The sequence below is a fragment of the Myotis lucifugus genome, unplaced genomic scaffold, assembly GCF_000147115.1.
Source record: "Myotis lucifugus unplaced genomic scaffold, Myoluc2.0 scaffold_332, whole genome shotgun sequence".
Taxonomy (NCBI): Eukaryota; Metazoa; Chordata; class Mammalia; order Chiroptera; family Vespertilionidae; genus Myotis; species Myotis lucifugus.
Window position 1 is genome coordinate 711,934 of NW_005871380.1, and position 15,672 is coordinate 727,605.

General features: G+C 60.4%; 1 protein-coding gene across 1 annotated transcript in view; it reads right to left on the reverse strand.

Moving 5' to 3' along the window:
* CASKIN1 (CASK interacting protein 1) overlaps positions 1-9,122 on the reverse strand; it is an 11,143-nt gene extending 2,021 nt beyond the window's left edge. Inside the window, 17 exon segments of the mRNA XM_023764480.1 lie at positions 469-2,517; positions 2,592-2,730; positions 4,145-4,246; positions 4,330-4,440; positions 5,171-5,262; positions 5,348-5,432; positions 5,509-5,597; positions 5,698-5,799; positions 6,808-6,925; positions 7,045-7,139; positions 7,227-7,335; positions 7,429-7,537; positions 8,012-8,142; positions 8,270-8,365; positions 8,445-8,590; positions 8,791-8,888; positions 8,996-9,122. Coding sequence (XP_023620248.1) covers positions 469-2,517; positions 2,592-2,730; positions 4,145-4,246; positions 4,330-4,440; positions 5,171-5,262; positions 5,348-5,432; positions 5,509-5,597; positions 5,698-5,799; positions 6,808-6,925; positions 7,045-7,139; positions 7,227-7,335; positions 7,429-7,537; positions 8,012-8,142; positions 8,270-8,365; positions 8,445-8,588 — 3,571 coding nt within the window. The 5' untranslated portion in view covers positions 8,589-8,590; positions 8,791-8,888; positions 8,996-9,122.
* Between the last annotated feature and the right edge of the window lie 6,550 nt (positions 9,123-15,672).

A 15,672-nucleotide genomic window follows, 5' to 3' on the forward strand; every position in this document is an offset into this window, starting at 1 on the left:
CACTGCCCCTCCCACCCCAGCCTCACATGGCAACTAAAGACCGTGCCTCCCAGGCAACCCTGGTGCATCGCTGTTTCCAAATCCCTCCCACACCCTATCCCCTTCTAGGTGTGGCCCTAGGGTTTGTTTGGCTGCCTCAGGGCTTTGCACCTCGGATCCTTTTGCCTGGAAGCCTCCCCGCTCCCTCCTGAGTGCTGGGATCCCTCTCCAGCTGGGTCAGAGTCCTCCCTCCCCTGGTGCTATTAATAAGTTTCTGTGCCTCCTTCAGGGAGCAAGTTGAGGACCAGCCACCCTCCTCCCAGCTCTGGGTTGGCAGAGTTGTCCTCTAGGTGGATGGATGAGACAGTCTGAGGACACTCCACGCTACTCCCACCTGGCTGCCATCAAATCCAAGAAGAGAAAAACCCTTCAGACCACGGAGTGGGGAGGTGGGGTGGAGGCCCTTCCCCAGCTGGCTCCCTCACCTACCTGGGCTGCTGGGACCTGGCAGCGGCACCTTCTTGGAGGCGGGTGTGGGTGACCCCTGGATCTTGGGTACCGGCTGAGCCAGGACAGGCTTGGGAGAGACAGGCGGCTTGGCTGGCTTCCGGGCATCACTGTCCGGTGGGGGCAGCGGGGGCAAGTGCATCAGGTCGGAGGGCAGGGGCTCGGTGGGCGCGGGTGGCGGGGGCAGCTCCAGGGGTCCAGCGTGCTCGGAGCCCCGTCTGCGGCGCACAGTGCCGGTGCCATTCTGGTACACGGACAGTGAGGGCGGTGGCTCTGGACCCGCCTCCCGTTCCTTGGCCTTGGGCCGGCGCTTGACCGTGTCGGACTCAGTCAAGATGAACTTGACATTCTCCTGCTGGCTCTGCTTGGCTCGGATGCGCCTCTTCAGCGTGGCACTGGCCTCCACCCGGGCCAAGGGAGGACCCTCCCCACCTGCCTCTCCCTTGGCCGGACCTCGAGGCCTCTGCCGGGCAGTGCCATCCTCTGCAAAGTGGCCATGATCTGCAGGCCCTGCCGGTTCCCCAGGCCCTCGGCGGGCAGCGGCCAGAAGTCCTGTGACAGGCCCGCTGAGCGTGCGGCGCCGGTTCACCACCTCTCCGTCAGGCCCAATGGCCTCCTTGTGCTTCACGGAGGCCAGCACTGTTGCCACCCTGCCTGGCTCCGGGCTGTCAGGGCGAGGCGTGGGGTGGCCCTCGGGGGGCCTACGGGCTGCCCGGCCCCCACCCCCAATGGATGACAGCTCGAGCATGGCTGCAATGCTCTTCACACTGCCAGCACTGCCCGTGTCCACGCTGCCAGCCAGGTCACTGGCCCGCCGGCGTTGTGCCCGGACCCCCAGCTGGCCATCCTCAGTCCCAGCTCCTTTGGTCTCAGCATCAGGTGCTGACTCATCAGCCAGGTTGGCGCTGACCATGGCTGAGCTGGAGCGCTTAGGCGGAGGTGGTGGGGGCCCCTTTTTCCGGGGCCGCACAGCGAAGGACTGGCTGCGATTGACATTCTTGTCAGCACCAGCAGGTGCCCGCACTGAGTGGCTGCGGCCTACACGCCGCTGGACTGTGGCATAGGGCCCGGCAGCAGCTGGCACCAGCAGCTCATCCCGCTCTTGCTCGCTGTCAGACGCTGTATAGCGATTCAGGCTGTGGGCGCGCTTGGTAGGCCGTTCTGGCTCCACATCGGCCTAGTGGGGGCAGACCACAGCATTGGCACAGGGGCAGGGCCGGGCGGTGGAGGCGGGGGCAGGCCCAGGAGCAGCTGGCCCTGCCTCGCCCTCCACGGGCTGGGGCAGCACATAGGCAAAGCCCCGGTGTGTGGGTGACTGAGGCAGTGAGCGGGGCGACATGGGTCGCTCCATAGGTGGCAGCAGCTGTGGGGTGGGCTTCACCTTGGCTGTGGCTGGGGCTGGACCATGAGGCACCCCCAGGGCCTGGGGGGAACCTGGCCGAGCTTTCGTGGGAGTCTGGGGGGGCGTGAAGGGGCTGGCACCTGGTGGGAGGACCTGCCGTGGCTTGCCGGGCACCGGAGGCACACTGGCCCGCTTGATGCTGTGGCCGTGGCGGCCGGGCCGCGCCTCCTTGGGCAGAGTACCAGGGGCTGGTCCCTCATCCAGGAGGTACTCCTGGCTTCGTGACATAGGGCTGCCAGGCCCCGGGAACCCATCACCCAGCAGCTCCTGAGAGCTGCTCATATGCCGTGCCCGCCCACCCAGACTGGGCTCCTGACGCACAGGGGCCCTGGAGGTGGGTGGCAGGTGATTGGAGGGCTTCTCGGCAGCGGCAGGGGTGGCAGCCCCCTCTGCCGGGCCAGTCATGGCAGCCTGCAGCTCACCACTGAGCTCGCTGTCCTGGAAGGTGGTCATCTTTGGAGACTGGCACTCAGCTGGGGCAGGCTCAGGAGGGGGCGGCGACTCAATGGCCATCACTTCCAGAGACTGCGGCGCCTTCTGGCGCAGAGGTCCCCCTTCATACTTAGCGTACTCGGCCTTCTGCAGCTCTGCCAGTTTCCTCACTGCCAGCATCAGCTTCTTCTGGTGTCCTGAGTGGGGTATGGGGCAGGTCAGGCCAGGGAGAGTGGCAAGGACCAGGAAGTGGTGGGGGCTGGAGCCTCACCCAGCTTGGTGATCCCGATCTCCTGCAGGTCCTCCCAGGTGATGTCGGTGATAAAGTCGATGTTCTCATAGCCATTGTCCACCAGCACCTTGTAGTACTGGGCCAGGCCGATCATGGACAGCCACACAGCCAGGTTAGCCTATATACAGAGCAGGGGACACAGAGGGCAGCCAGAGCTGGCTACCCACAGCCCGTCGACTACTGGGAGCTGCTGGGGCAGGGGCATCGGGCCAGCCCGGTACAGACAAACAGAGGACAAACCAACAGAAGTGTCAGCTCTGGAGACAGCGCAGCCTCGGCAGGAGCCCAAGTCCAGCTCACGTGCACGTGCAAACACACACAAACACGCACACACAGGGCAACCCTATCTTCAGGACACCGTTTGGGAAAGACTGCACTTCCTCCTCACCTGTCCAGGCAACCATGGGGACAGCACCCAGTGGACACACACCATACGCCAAGGACGCAGATACACAGTACCACCAACCAGATACGTGTACACGCATACCCTGGATCACAGCCACACACGGGCACTGACTTCCCTCTGTGTCATGCTCACACCCTCTCACAACTTCCCACCCGCATCAGGCACAGTCACACGGCCACATCACACGTGTGTGCAAACAGCCATGGGAGTCTTCACCCAGCACCGCCCAGTGGCTTCCTGACTGGCATCCACCTGTCCACACGCCCAGCAGGGCATCGCTAACGCACCAACGCACAGCATATCCGCAAGAGCCAATGAGACCCCTGGGACCCCGACGTGCTCACCGGGAGGACGGCTGAGCCACTGACTGAGTGCGGCAAGGCAGATGTTCTCAACCTACCTGTCCCTGACCCACAGCCCCGGGGGCTTTTGGTGGTCATGGCATCGCCCCCATCAATGGATGGGGAATCACAGCTCTGCGTGAGAACCAGAGAGGCAGCATTGAGGCAACAGGCCCTGAGCCTACCTTCTCCTGGCCCAGAACCGGTTCCACCATATGAGTGCCTGTCAGTAATAGCACGGCCTGCAGTCGGAGTGGGTGTCAGCTGTCAACACAGCTGGCACGTGCAGTTAAATGTGTGGGTGTGTGCGTGCAGTCATCAATGGGCACCTTGAATATATTTAGTGTGCGTGTGCTGTCTGTGTACACGGAGCATGCACACTCACACATCTTCCCCACGCACATGTGTGCAAGCATATCCCATCAATGCAGGCCCCTCTCTGGTGTCTGGGTAGGTGTGCAAGGGGCAGCGTTGCTGGGGTGCCGGTGTCCCTGTGTGACTGCCTGAGTATGGCGGGGGGAGTGGAGAGAGGTATTCTCCCTTCACCCTGATTCTCCCTTCACCCTGACGGCTCTCACAGGTTGTCACCCCCGTTCCTGCCTCAGGAAGGCCGGTCCCAGTGCCTGTGATGGACAAACGTCGTCCAGGTGGGCCACGCTGAGGGACCGTCCTCTGGTCTCCACTCCCTGGAGCTCCAGAGGGCAGCTGAGGGCTGCAGCCAGGGAGGCAGTCTGTCTGTCTATCTGCCCATCCTGGGCCCAGCCACAGGGTGCAGGGAGCCTTACGGGTTTGTGCTCAGGCAGCCAGTCGGGGATGCTGAGGCTGCTGATCTCTGCCGTGATCTTCTTCCGATGGCCTGGTTTGGTGACCCCAATGGCCGTGAGGCCCTAGTTAGAGGAGCAGCCTGTTAGCTGGAGGTGGGGGATCTGTTTCTGGGTCGTGGCTGGTGGCCAGCCGTTGGGCAGCTCACCTCAGGGGTCATGCGGCTGATGGTGGGCAGGTCGTAGCCAGCGCTGAGGAAGTTGGGGGCGTACAGCTGCAGCTGGAACGTGGCGAGCCACTGGCTCACAGCCTCAGCGCTCTGGAAGACACAAGGCACCGCTGCAGGCCCGCCCACCCACCCACCCGCCGGGCGCACACCCCAGCCGCCACGGTGCCTCCTCTGTGTCAGTCTGCCGTCCACGGGTCCACGTGCAGCTAGGCCCCAGTCAGTCTGGCACCGGTGCTCCCTCCTCACTCTGTGGTCCTGGCTGCCGCTGTCTCGAGCTCCGCACGGCACTGCAGCATCGCTCTGTGTTCTCCACCGGGAAGGCTCAGCTGCTTCTGACCATCCCCCCCCATTCCTGCACCAGGGACACCCTGCAGTGTGGCCCCAGGTGAGGTTCTAGGATGGGGCCTCGGCACTGCCCCTCACTCCCTGGAAGGTGAGCTTTGCCCAGAAGTTTGCAGGACTCAGCCAGCAGCTTCCACCTTCCCCAGCACGCAAGTCATGCACACAGGACCCACCTCACCCATGTACACAACTCGTCTGGTCTCACACGTGCCATTTCATACACACGCACACATGCACACGTGCCCGCCTCACAGTCACACCACACACACAGGCACACCCTCGTTCACCTCACACCCGTGCACGCTTCTTACACATACTAATTCACACGCACAGCCCACACAATAGACAACACCTACACACACAGACTGAGACAGACAGAAGGAGGGGGCTAGCCTGTCAAGAGCCCCCGGCTGTACTGTGGCCAGGCCAGGCAGGCTGCCCCGGGCACCCCTCCCTGCTGCCAGCCCAGGCCCTGTACCTTGCCCTCCGATGCCGGCTCCAGCTTCTTGGACGGCAGTTCCGCATAGACCTGCCCAGCATGGGCCACTGGAGGCTGGGACCTGGCCGCCCCTGGGGATGAGAGGGCACGGTGGGCCAAGGGCTGCTCAAAGGCTACCTGTCAGCCAGGACAGCAGTGCTGCCTCCTTGCTCTTACCTGCTGAGCCCTCCAGAGGCTTGACGGGGCTGTCCCCGGGGCTAGACTCGGAGATGGACTTCTGGGAGAGCACTGTTGCCAGGAGCTGCAACCCAGACAGATCAGCTGGCCAGCGCTGCTCTGGGCCCAGGCCACCCCGGCCCCGTCACCACCCCACCTACCTTGACCCCTTCAGAGCCTGCGTGCAGGGTGTGGGCCCCGCTGCTCCGGCCAACAGCCACACTGCTCAAGCTGCCACTGCGGTCTCCACCTGCCAGCGCAAGGGAGCATCAGCCAGCGCTGGCCCCGCCTAGCTTGGGAGCTGCCTTGCGGAAGTACTGCTGCCCCGCCCTCCAGAGGCCCCCACCTACCTGCAAAAGGCTTCCTCAGCACCCAGATCTCCTCAGGGGGTGCAGAGGGTCCCGGCAAGCTGCCTCCCTGAGGTGAGCTTTGCTCAGCACCTGCTCGGGAACCTGTGGGCCAACCATAGCCTCCCTGAGTATTGGACCAGCCCAGGCCTGGGAGCCAGATACCGAAAGGAGGGCGTCCCCTGGCCCAGCCCCAAGCCTAGGTGAGGCCCAACACATGCATGCCTCAGGGGTAGGGTCAGCACAACAGTCTCCTCCTGCCCTGAGAGACCCTTAGAAGACCCCCTCCCCACACGGGACATTGGAGAGCAGGAGCATGTGGCAGAGAGGAGCCCACACCAGGCTATCCGGCCAGCTTACCAGTGGCCCTGCGGTCCTGTTGGGGGAGGGGTGCAGATTGCCAGAGGGTGAAACCTCCTCTGTGCCAGGGGAACAGGGCGGAGGAAAGAGGCACCCAGGAGCCTGGGGCGAGGCTCTCCACCCCAGAACTAGTGGGCAGACTAGCCGCATCACCTAACTGGACCACTCTCTCTTTTATCCCACCTGTCCATCTCTGTGATCTCACCAGTCCCCTGCCTGAAACCACTCCATGGCCCTGTGGCCATGTCCTCACCCCTCTCCCTCTCCCTAACTCTGCGCCGGCCATGCTGGCCTCCTATGGACCCTTACACACATCACAGTCTTTCCTGCCTCAGTGCCTTTGCACATGTGGTTCCCACTGCCTGGATTGCTCTGCCTGTAGCCAGTCCCTTCCATTTCTCAGGGCCTCCTCTGACCACCCTGTGGTCTCCATCCACATTCTGTGCCATTGGCTGGTGTGTTTCATTCTGTGGTTACTTCACTGTCCCCTGCTCCCCTCCCTCCCTGGGGGCAAGCTCCTTGAAAGCAGAACCGATATCCATCTGAGTCGCCATCTATTCCTAGTGGTCAGTGTGCAATGTCGGTTGAATAAATGAAGGAATGGGCATGAGGACACTGAGGAGACAGCTGCAGGACACACTTCTGAACACCTGCACCCAGCCACGGCCAGAGCTCGGTCCTCGCCCTGCCATCCGACACACATGTGCACTTCCTTCCTTCTGGCCCCCAAGCCCAGGCCTGGGTAGGACTTGCCTGCTCGCTTGACGATGGCCTCGCCCAGGGAGGATGGGAAGTAGCCCACCCGGTCATTGCCTGTCCGGTTGTCATGGATACAGCCCTTCCATCGGCCATCTGGATGCTGCTCAAGGACCTGGTCAGATGAGGTGGGGAGAGCACACGCAGGGAGACTTCTGGGTCAACTGGCTCCCCAATCGCTGAGGGGGAATGTGGGGTGAGCATCCCGGCTCCACAGCCCCGGGCCATCCTTACTGTGATGATATCCCCGGCTTTCACGTTGAGGCTGGTCAGGTCATAGTTGTTGCAATAATCTTGGGTCGCCCGGACCTGCAGAGCCGCCGAGGCCTCTGGGGACACAGGAGGTAGACTCCCCAGTCCTTCGAACCAGCCTGGCCCGGGCCCCGCTCCAGATCCCCTGCCCCACCTGGGCCCACCTCGCAGCAGCTGCTTGATCTCCTTGCTGGCCTGCGACGTGGTGAACTGGTGCACGATGTCCAGGGCCGTCTGGCTGTATGTGTTCCTCACGTGGGCATTGATCCCATTCTGCGTGGGCCAGGGGGTGAGGTCTGTCAAGAGCACCCCGTTCTCCCAACCCTGCCTTGGACCCAGCTCCCCCTGGGCCTCCAACTAACTCACGTCCAGCAGCAGCCGAACCACTTCTGTCTTCCCACAGAGCGCAGCCTCGTGCAGGGCTGTGCCCGACTTGGTCTGGCGGTTAATGTCAATGCCAGCTTGGAGCAGGAGTCTGGCGGGAAGGCAGGGGGAGCAGGCGGGGCCTACAGCAGGAGCCCTCGGCCCCAGCACCCCAAAGCTGAGCCCCGATTTCCAAGGGCCTAAGGACTGACCAGCCCTACCCATCTCCCTGACAACATACCTGACAGTGACGAAGCACTTGTGGAAGTGCCCGCCCTGTGCTAACCCTTCACAGCAGCTACCTCGTCTTTTCCCACTGGTACTGCTGTGAGGCCCATGGAAAAGCTGAGGCTCAGAGAGGTTAAGTGTATCCACGAAGTCACCCAGCGAGTGACAGGGCTGCAACAGAGCCCAGGCTATGTGGCTATCGATGCCCACTCCCCACCCCCTTCTAGCACATCCCTCATGTGGGCAGCTGGAGGTGCCCGTGGCATCCAGAGGCCACAGCTCCGAGACTGCTCCCATCTTATCACCAAGCCAGGAGCAGAGCCCCAGAGCTGGGAACCCCACCCCCACAGAACCATACCTGATGATGTCAATGTGGCCGTTCTTGGCTGCCAGGTGCAAGGGGCTGGTTCCATTGGGGTCGGTGGTGTCCCCCGGCCGGGGCTCCAGCAAGGCTGTGCACATGTTGCTGCTCAGGAGCAGCTGGACCACCTTGAAGGAGGGGTCAGAGTAGGGGGCACCCAGAAACAGGCCAGGGGGTTGCAGGTCTGTCCCCGACTCCAACCCCAGAAGAGGCAGCAGAGCAGATGGAGTGGCTCTCAGCTCCTGGGAGACTTACCCCAACACGGCCGAACTCGCAGGCCAGGTCCAGAGGCGTCTTCCCGGCGCTGTCCACCATGCACGGGTTCGACTGGTGCTGCAGCAGCATCTCGGACTGCGGGTGCAGAGTGCAGTCAGCCCCGTGCTGCCAGGCTCACGCCTCCCACACGCGCAACCCCCGAGGTGGTCCTCACCACATCATAGTGACCGTGCTGGGCCGCTAGGTGGAGGGGGATGTGGCCCTCATCTGATGGGATGTTCACCGCTGAGCCTGCCTTTAGCACCAGCTTCATGGGCTCCTTCCGGCCCTGCCAGGCCGCATAGTGCAGTGGCCGCATGCCTGGGGGCAGGCAGGAGCCACTGGGAGCTGGTCTCTCACCCTGAGCCCACCCCTGACCTCTAGGATGCAGAGCCCATGAGGACCTGCCTAGACCCAGCCTGAGACCCTGGGTGGAGACCTCAATTGAAGAACCATCCAGTCCTCAAGGGACCCCTGACCTCAACCCATCCCCTTGCTCTAAGGTCCCTGCCAGGCCTTGCCTTTGTTGTCCTTGATGTCTACGGCAGCTTGGGCCTCCAGCAGCAGGGTGATCAATTCCGTGTTGCCATTCAGGGCCGCGTGGTGCAGGGCAGAGAAGCTGGGACAGGTGACAAACACATATGGGCAGGGACTCAGGCACCCAGCCTCCCCCAGAAGCCCTTTTGCCCCCATCCCAGACTGGCATTGCCCTGCCTGAGAACTCACCCATCCGGGTCCTGAAAGTTGACATTGATCTTCTTGGTGGAGCCCAGGAGCTCTGGGAGTGGGAAGGAGACACAGTGAGGGAGGCTCTGCCCAGCCCCTCCTGCAGTCAGCCTGGGCCCTAGCCCACTCCAGCAGCTTAAAAGCAGGCAGAGGGTGCTAGCTGGCTCCCTGGCAGGCTCAGAGCCAAAGCCATCTAAGGGTTTAGTCTAAAAAACATTCATTCACTCACTCAACTCTGTTCCCTGCGCTCAGCTCCAGCTTTTTAGACCTTGGTTTCCCACTGAACTAAGATGTTGGGAGGCTCACAGGTCCAAGGTCTCAGGCCTGGCGCTGCCTGCGGACAGAAGCCAGGACGGCGCACCCACACAGGCACACACATGTGCACACGCATCCCCGGCCGACAGTGGGAGGGAGAGAGCCGGCCCAATCTGTCTTTCAGAAGGACCCAGATGGGCTGGGGGTGGCCCGGGAAGGCTGGGACACCCAGAAATGAGGGTATCTCTGAGGGAAGAGCTGCCTTTCCACGATGCAGCCTCCCCCACGCCCAGCCTTGGGGCTGGCCAGTGTACATGAGCCCCACTCAGCAGGGCAGGAAGGGAAGGAAGGCGATTGGGCCAGTGCCTCTGAGTGACCACATGAGAATGGCCACCTCGTATACATGCTCCGGGGCACACTCAGGTCCTAGGATTCACCACCGGGAGCCCGAGGGGCCCAAGTCCTCCCTTCCGGGCTCTAGTCTCCTCCTGGGGCCCCCAGAAGCTGCCTGCCAAAAGGAGGGGGGCCCTCCGACACCCTCCCCGTGGGCTCAGGTCCAGCCAGACTCAGGCCAAGCCCCTGCCTGTCGAGGCCATGGTTACATAACCTATTTGTGGGTCAGTTGCTCTGTGAGGGAGGGAGGGGCTGGCAGGACAGAAGCCCCTTTGTCCAGGCCCAGGGCAGGGATGGGGGCAGGGGGGCCCAAGGACAGGGAACCAAGGGAGTCGAGGCACAGAGGGGCTGCTGCAGGGCAGCTCAGTGCGGGGTGTAGGCCCCCCAGTGGCCCACAAAGCACACAGTCAGACAGGCCCAAATCCGAACTCTTCCTCTGCCCCTCATACTACCCCTATGGCCTCGGCAGTGAGCTCGAGGGGGGCTAACGAGGCTGGCCTCGGAGACCTGAGGACGTTTCCAGACAGAAAGCATGAAGGGTTCAGCAAGGAGTCGGCTCAGTGAGTGGCGATGACTAATATTAGCTCTATGGGAACCCCACCCACACCCTCCAGTGATGGGGGCTTCTCCTGCCCAGAGCAGAGGCTCCAGGAAGAGGGGCCTCAGCCCTCCCTGCCCCTGCCCTCTGCTCAGACACTGCTGGTGCCGAAATCCATCTGTCTCGGCAGCAATGCCACCCTTCCTCAGTGGTCCAGGCCAAACCCTGAGTCCCTCCTTGACTACCTTGAATCTCCTCCATCGGTGAATCCTGCTGGCTCTGTCTTTAAGACACTCTCCGAGCACACTCAGGATCTACCACTTCTTACCACCCTGGGCCAGGCCAACATCTCCAGAGGAATCACTGCCATCACCTCTCCACGGGTGCCCTCACTCCCCCTTGGCCCCCTTCAGTCCACCCTCCATCCCCGCGGGAGCCCTGCTAGAACACGGTCCGATCCGATGCCTTTGCTCCTCTCCGGAAGACCCCCCAACAGCACCCGTCTCGCTGGACAGTGGCTCTGCATGATGCGGCCCTTGGACTTCCTCAGCACCCGTTCCAGCCACATAAGGGCGCTCCAACACATTGGCCACCCTGCCACTGAAACTGCACATGTTACATACATGTGTGAGGCTCTTCTTCCGCCAGTTATTCCGAGGATTCCTTATCTCATGTCCGTTAGGTCTTTATCCACATGTCACCTGCTTGGTCTCCCCATCTAAAACAGTAACCCCCCACCCACCCCAGGTCTGTTGTAGATTTCTCCTTAGCCCCCATCACCACCATTGACCTGGTTCATTGTCCATCTCTGTCACTAAACTGCTGGCTCCAAGAGGACCAGGTTTTATTTGCTCACTGCTGGATCCTTGGTGGCCGAAACAGCGCCGGGTACATACAAGGTGCTCAGTAAATCAGAGACTGAAGTCATATCCTAGTCCCACACTCTGTCCACCTGCCAGGGCCAGTGTCAGGCATGTGACCTGCACAGTCGCGCCGAAGGGCCCCCCATCTGGTTGGATGCTCTGCTTGTCATCATCTTAAATTCTTTTTTTGTTGTTGTGGTTGCTGTTCCCATAGAAAAATTTTATTGACTCAAAGGGAAAGCTCTAAAAAATGTACTAATCTTTTCCTAATAAATATTATGGGATTTCTAAGCCTACATTATGCTCAATACTTTTATCTGTTTACAGAGTGCTTTCTTTAGTTCTTTGAACAATTTTTTTAGAAGCTGCAATGTGAGAGTACAGTGGGGCCTTGACTTACGAGTGTCCCGACTAACGAGTTTTTTGAGATACCAGCTGTCTCTCGGCCGATTTTTTGCATTGAGTTGATAGAGTAATTTGAGTTAACGAGCTCCTTAACAAGCTCGGTCTCGGACCAAATTAAACTCGTAAGTCAAGGCCCCACTGTATATTAGGATAACTCTGACTAAAGAGATACAATACAGCCCTAACCGGTTTGGCTCAGAGGATAGAGCGTTGGCCTGTGGACTGAAAAGTCTCAGGTTCGATTCTGGTCAAGGGCATGTGCCTTGGTTGCGGGCACATCCCCAGTAGGGGGTGTGCAGGAGGCAGCTGATCAATGTTTCTCTCTCACATCTCTCATCAATGTTTCTAACTCTCTATCCCTCTCTCTTCCTCTCTGTAAAAAATCAATAAAATGTATTTAAAAATAAAAAAATAAAGAGATACAATACAAATGATGAGATGTTTTATTCCTTAACTTTGAAACCTCCCTTATTTCTGGCCTATTATAGAGCACATATCTGCAGCTGTTCACTCACACTGCTATTTTAAATTCTGAATTTTGGACAAGGCACCCATGTTGCACTGGGCCCTGTGCCGCAGTTCCTTATTCCGTTGAAGACAGTGATGCCCTGGCCAGTGTGCTCAGTGGCTAGAGTGGGCCGGGTGCGTGCCGAAGGCAACCAATCCATGTGTCTCACATCAATGTTTCTCCTTCTTTCTCTCCCTCCGTCTCTCTTTCCCTCCCTCCCTCTTTCCCTCCCTTCTGCTCTCTTTAAAATCAATGGAAAAAATATCCTCAGATGAGAATTGAGAGAGAGAGAGAGAGAGAGAGAGAGAGAGACATGGCTGTCCTGTAGCACCTCCCACCCTGTCCAGGATCACACACTCAGGACATTTTCAAACCCCCCCCCCCCCATCTCCACACACACCTTCCCAATCCGAATGTTTGCCACCTACCACTTTTCTTAGTTCCAGTTCTTAGTAGCCAGTTCTCAGCTTCTCCAGCAAGACTTCCCATCCAGCCCCCTTTCCTCCCTCCCACAGCAGATGCCTTCCAGGCAGCCGCTGAGCCAGGTCCATACTTGTTGAAATTTCAGAGGGCCTGGAGGTCAAGGCCCAGGAAGTGACTCGGTCGCCAGTGGAGGAGGAGTCTCCATCCCAAGGGGGATCCCTCCTCCCATGAGGAGGGGCATCAGGGTAAGGTCATCTCACCCTTCTCCCTGCCACTGGTCTCCTCAAGGAGGAAAACAGCTGGACTTGGATGGAGGGGAGCTTGAGGTTTTGGAATAGTCACCTGATTCCTATGGGAGACACTGAGCACGGAGGAAGGTCCCAGAACTGACCCCTGCATGGGACTGGGAGGCTGAACCAGGTGGAGACAGGTGCTCTGAATGAAGCTGGAGCAGAGCACGGCTCTGGGGGGAGGGGGGAGCTGGGTAAGGGTGGGATAAGGGGGCAAGTGGGGACCAAGTTGAAAGTCTTAGGCGCCCCCTTTCCCTTTCCACAAGGGCACTGAGCCTATGGATTCCGCATCCGTAACAGCGCATAAACTTTGCCCCCCACCCTCCCCCCACCACATGACTTCAGTCTCTGATCACCTCTGACCTCTAACTGCTCTCCTGGAACCATCTCTACCTTTGAGGTCAGCTCCAAACTCAAGGCTGCAGAGGCCCCGCCCTTCTCCCACCCTCATGGCCTCCCTGTACCCCTCTGCCCAGATGCTCCTCCAACTACAGAGGCCTCTTATAGGCCACCCCACGGAGCTACTTCTTCCCCTACAGCAGCGGTTCTCCACCTGTGGGTTGCGACCCCTTTGGGGGTTGAACGACCCTTTCACAGGGGTCGCCTAAGACCATCGGAAAACACATATATAATTACATATTGTTTTTGTGATGAATCACTATGCTTTAATTATGTTCGATTTGTAACAATGAAATTGGGGGTCACCGCAACATGAGGAACTGTATTAAAGGGTCGCGGCATGAGGAAGGTTGAGAACCACTGCCCTACAGGGATGTGGTCCTGGTCTCCTCCGGTCCCATCTCAGAGCAGCTGAGCCCTATGGCCTCCCTGGGGCAAGGTGCCCGCCCAGCTTCTCCAGGGAAGCAGGGCCAGTGCTTGCCACCTACCACTTTTCTTAGTTCCAGTCCAGCCCCCTTTCCAACGGCCCCCAGGCAGGGGACTCTAGGTCAGATGCTGGAGCGGAACGATTAGTGGGCCAAGGTGAGAGAACACAGGAGCACTGGCCTGTAATTTTCAGGAAACTCAGAAAGGGAGAGTTGGGCCAGCAGGAAGGCAGGGTATCCCCCGCCCAGCATAAGGCCAGCTCCCGCCCAGTATTTTCCCTTCTTCCCCTCAAAGACAACTGCTAAGGTGCTAGTTCCTGTGTGTGTAAAGGGAGGCGCCCTTCAAGGTGGGATGGGGGGCTGACCGAGCCTGGGGCCACACTGGGGGGCTGGGGCCAAGGGGAGGTGCCAGCACAGGAAGGAGATCATGGGAACAAGGTTATGAAAATACCTCTGGAGTCTAGTGGGCCCTACGGAGCACTGCTGGGTGCCCCCCACCCCGTGGCCCAAACTCCAGCTGTACTTTGCTGAATCAAAATACATCTTACTCCAAAGCAGGCCAGCGTTGTCATGACGACTGAGCTAATTCATGGAGGGATTTCTCCGTCTGACTTATTAAGCCCGCTCCTGTGAGTCAGAGCCCAGAGACCAGACCAGGCAGGGGTGTAGGTAGAGACCCAGGTGAGACCCAGGTAAAGGTAAAAGTCCTCACACCTTCCCCCAAGGGGCCAGAGGAACCTCCAAATCTGACGCTCCCACTTCCCTGGCCTGCCCACCCTGGGCTGAGGAAATGGTCCCAGGCAGTGCTTCCTGAGCACTTAGTAAGAGCCTGAGCCTCATGTTCGCTCCCTCACTATTCCTACGACAATGCCAGGAGACAGGCACCTCGAACATCCCCGTCCTGCAGACGTGGCTTGGGGAGCTGGAGTTGTTTATGTACAAGGTGGCACGACCACTAGGTGGAAGTCTTGACCTTGCCTTCCACTTCTCAATCCCTCCACCTGCTTTCGAGGCTCAGTCTCCTCGAAATCCTGAGACCCTGAAGCCAGCCCCAACTAGGCGTGGAAGGCAAGGCCAGCCTGGGTAGTGTGCCTGCAAGGCACAGCTGTGCAGCTCTCTAATTGCAGAGAGCAGGCAGGAGCTGGCGAGCAGGCTCTGCTGCAGGAGGGTCCCTCTGGGGCTCAAGGACATACCTCCCACCTTCCGAGGCAGTCTCAGTTCTCGGCATCCTTCCTGGAGAGAGGGGAAGGTGGCCTCCCTGGCTTACATACAGTTCCCGGGGGTGGTGTAGGGAGTGGGGTCCCCAGACTCCACGTGCCATCCTGCAGAGCCCTGCCCGCGCCCCTACAGGTGCCCTGATACACTGACACAGCCATACGTGCGCAGCCGCACATGTGGTCCACACGCCCATCCATCCATCTCCAGCAGCCCCCAGGGAGGCTCCTGGTTGAGCTGGGATGAGTGCTGGGATCAGGGCTTCAAGCTCCCAACCCTTCCCTGGGGTGCCCCCGGCACAAGCTCAGGATGGCCGGTGGGAGACCCCTCCCTCTCCCACAACCCTCTTTCCCAGCAGGGAAGCCAGAGTGAACTGGGATCTGTTGCAGGGTCTGCACCTGCTTGGAGCTCAGCCCGGCCTGGGCTGGGCGACCTTGGGCCTCTGCTCCCCTATCAGTAAATGGCCCCCACCCAGCCATGCCTGGGCAGCCACACCCCCAGCATGGTCCTGCCCCCCCCTTCCCTGAAAAGCGTGTTATTAAACATGGGGCGGGAAGGGGGGTCTGACAGAGACTATCAGGCGCCTTGATGCCCCTCACCGCCAGGGGCCCCTCCCTCTCTCCAAGGGGAGGGCATCCGCCTTGCCCTTTAAAGGCCCAGCAGAGACCTCCAGCTGTCAGCCCCACAGCCCGGGGAGAGAAAAGGACCGAGGCAGGGAGGGAGGGAGGGATGCGAATGCCCAGACCGGGCAGGTGGGTATCGCCAGGTGCCCGCTGGGGGGCTCGGTGTCGCCCCTCCGTCAGGGCTGGGGGTGCGGGTGTTGGACCGAGGTTCTGGGGCGCTGCTGGCCCGGGCCCCGCCCCCGCCCCCCGGGGGACCGACAGCATCCCCCTTCCTTGCGCCAGGAGGGGGTGAAGGGGGCTCCCGCGCCCGGAAGGTGGCCCCCGAGCGGTCATCGGCTCC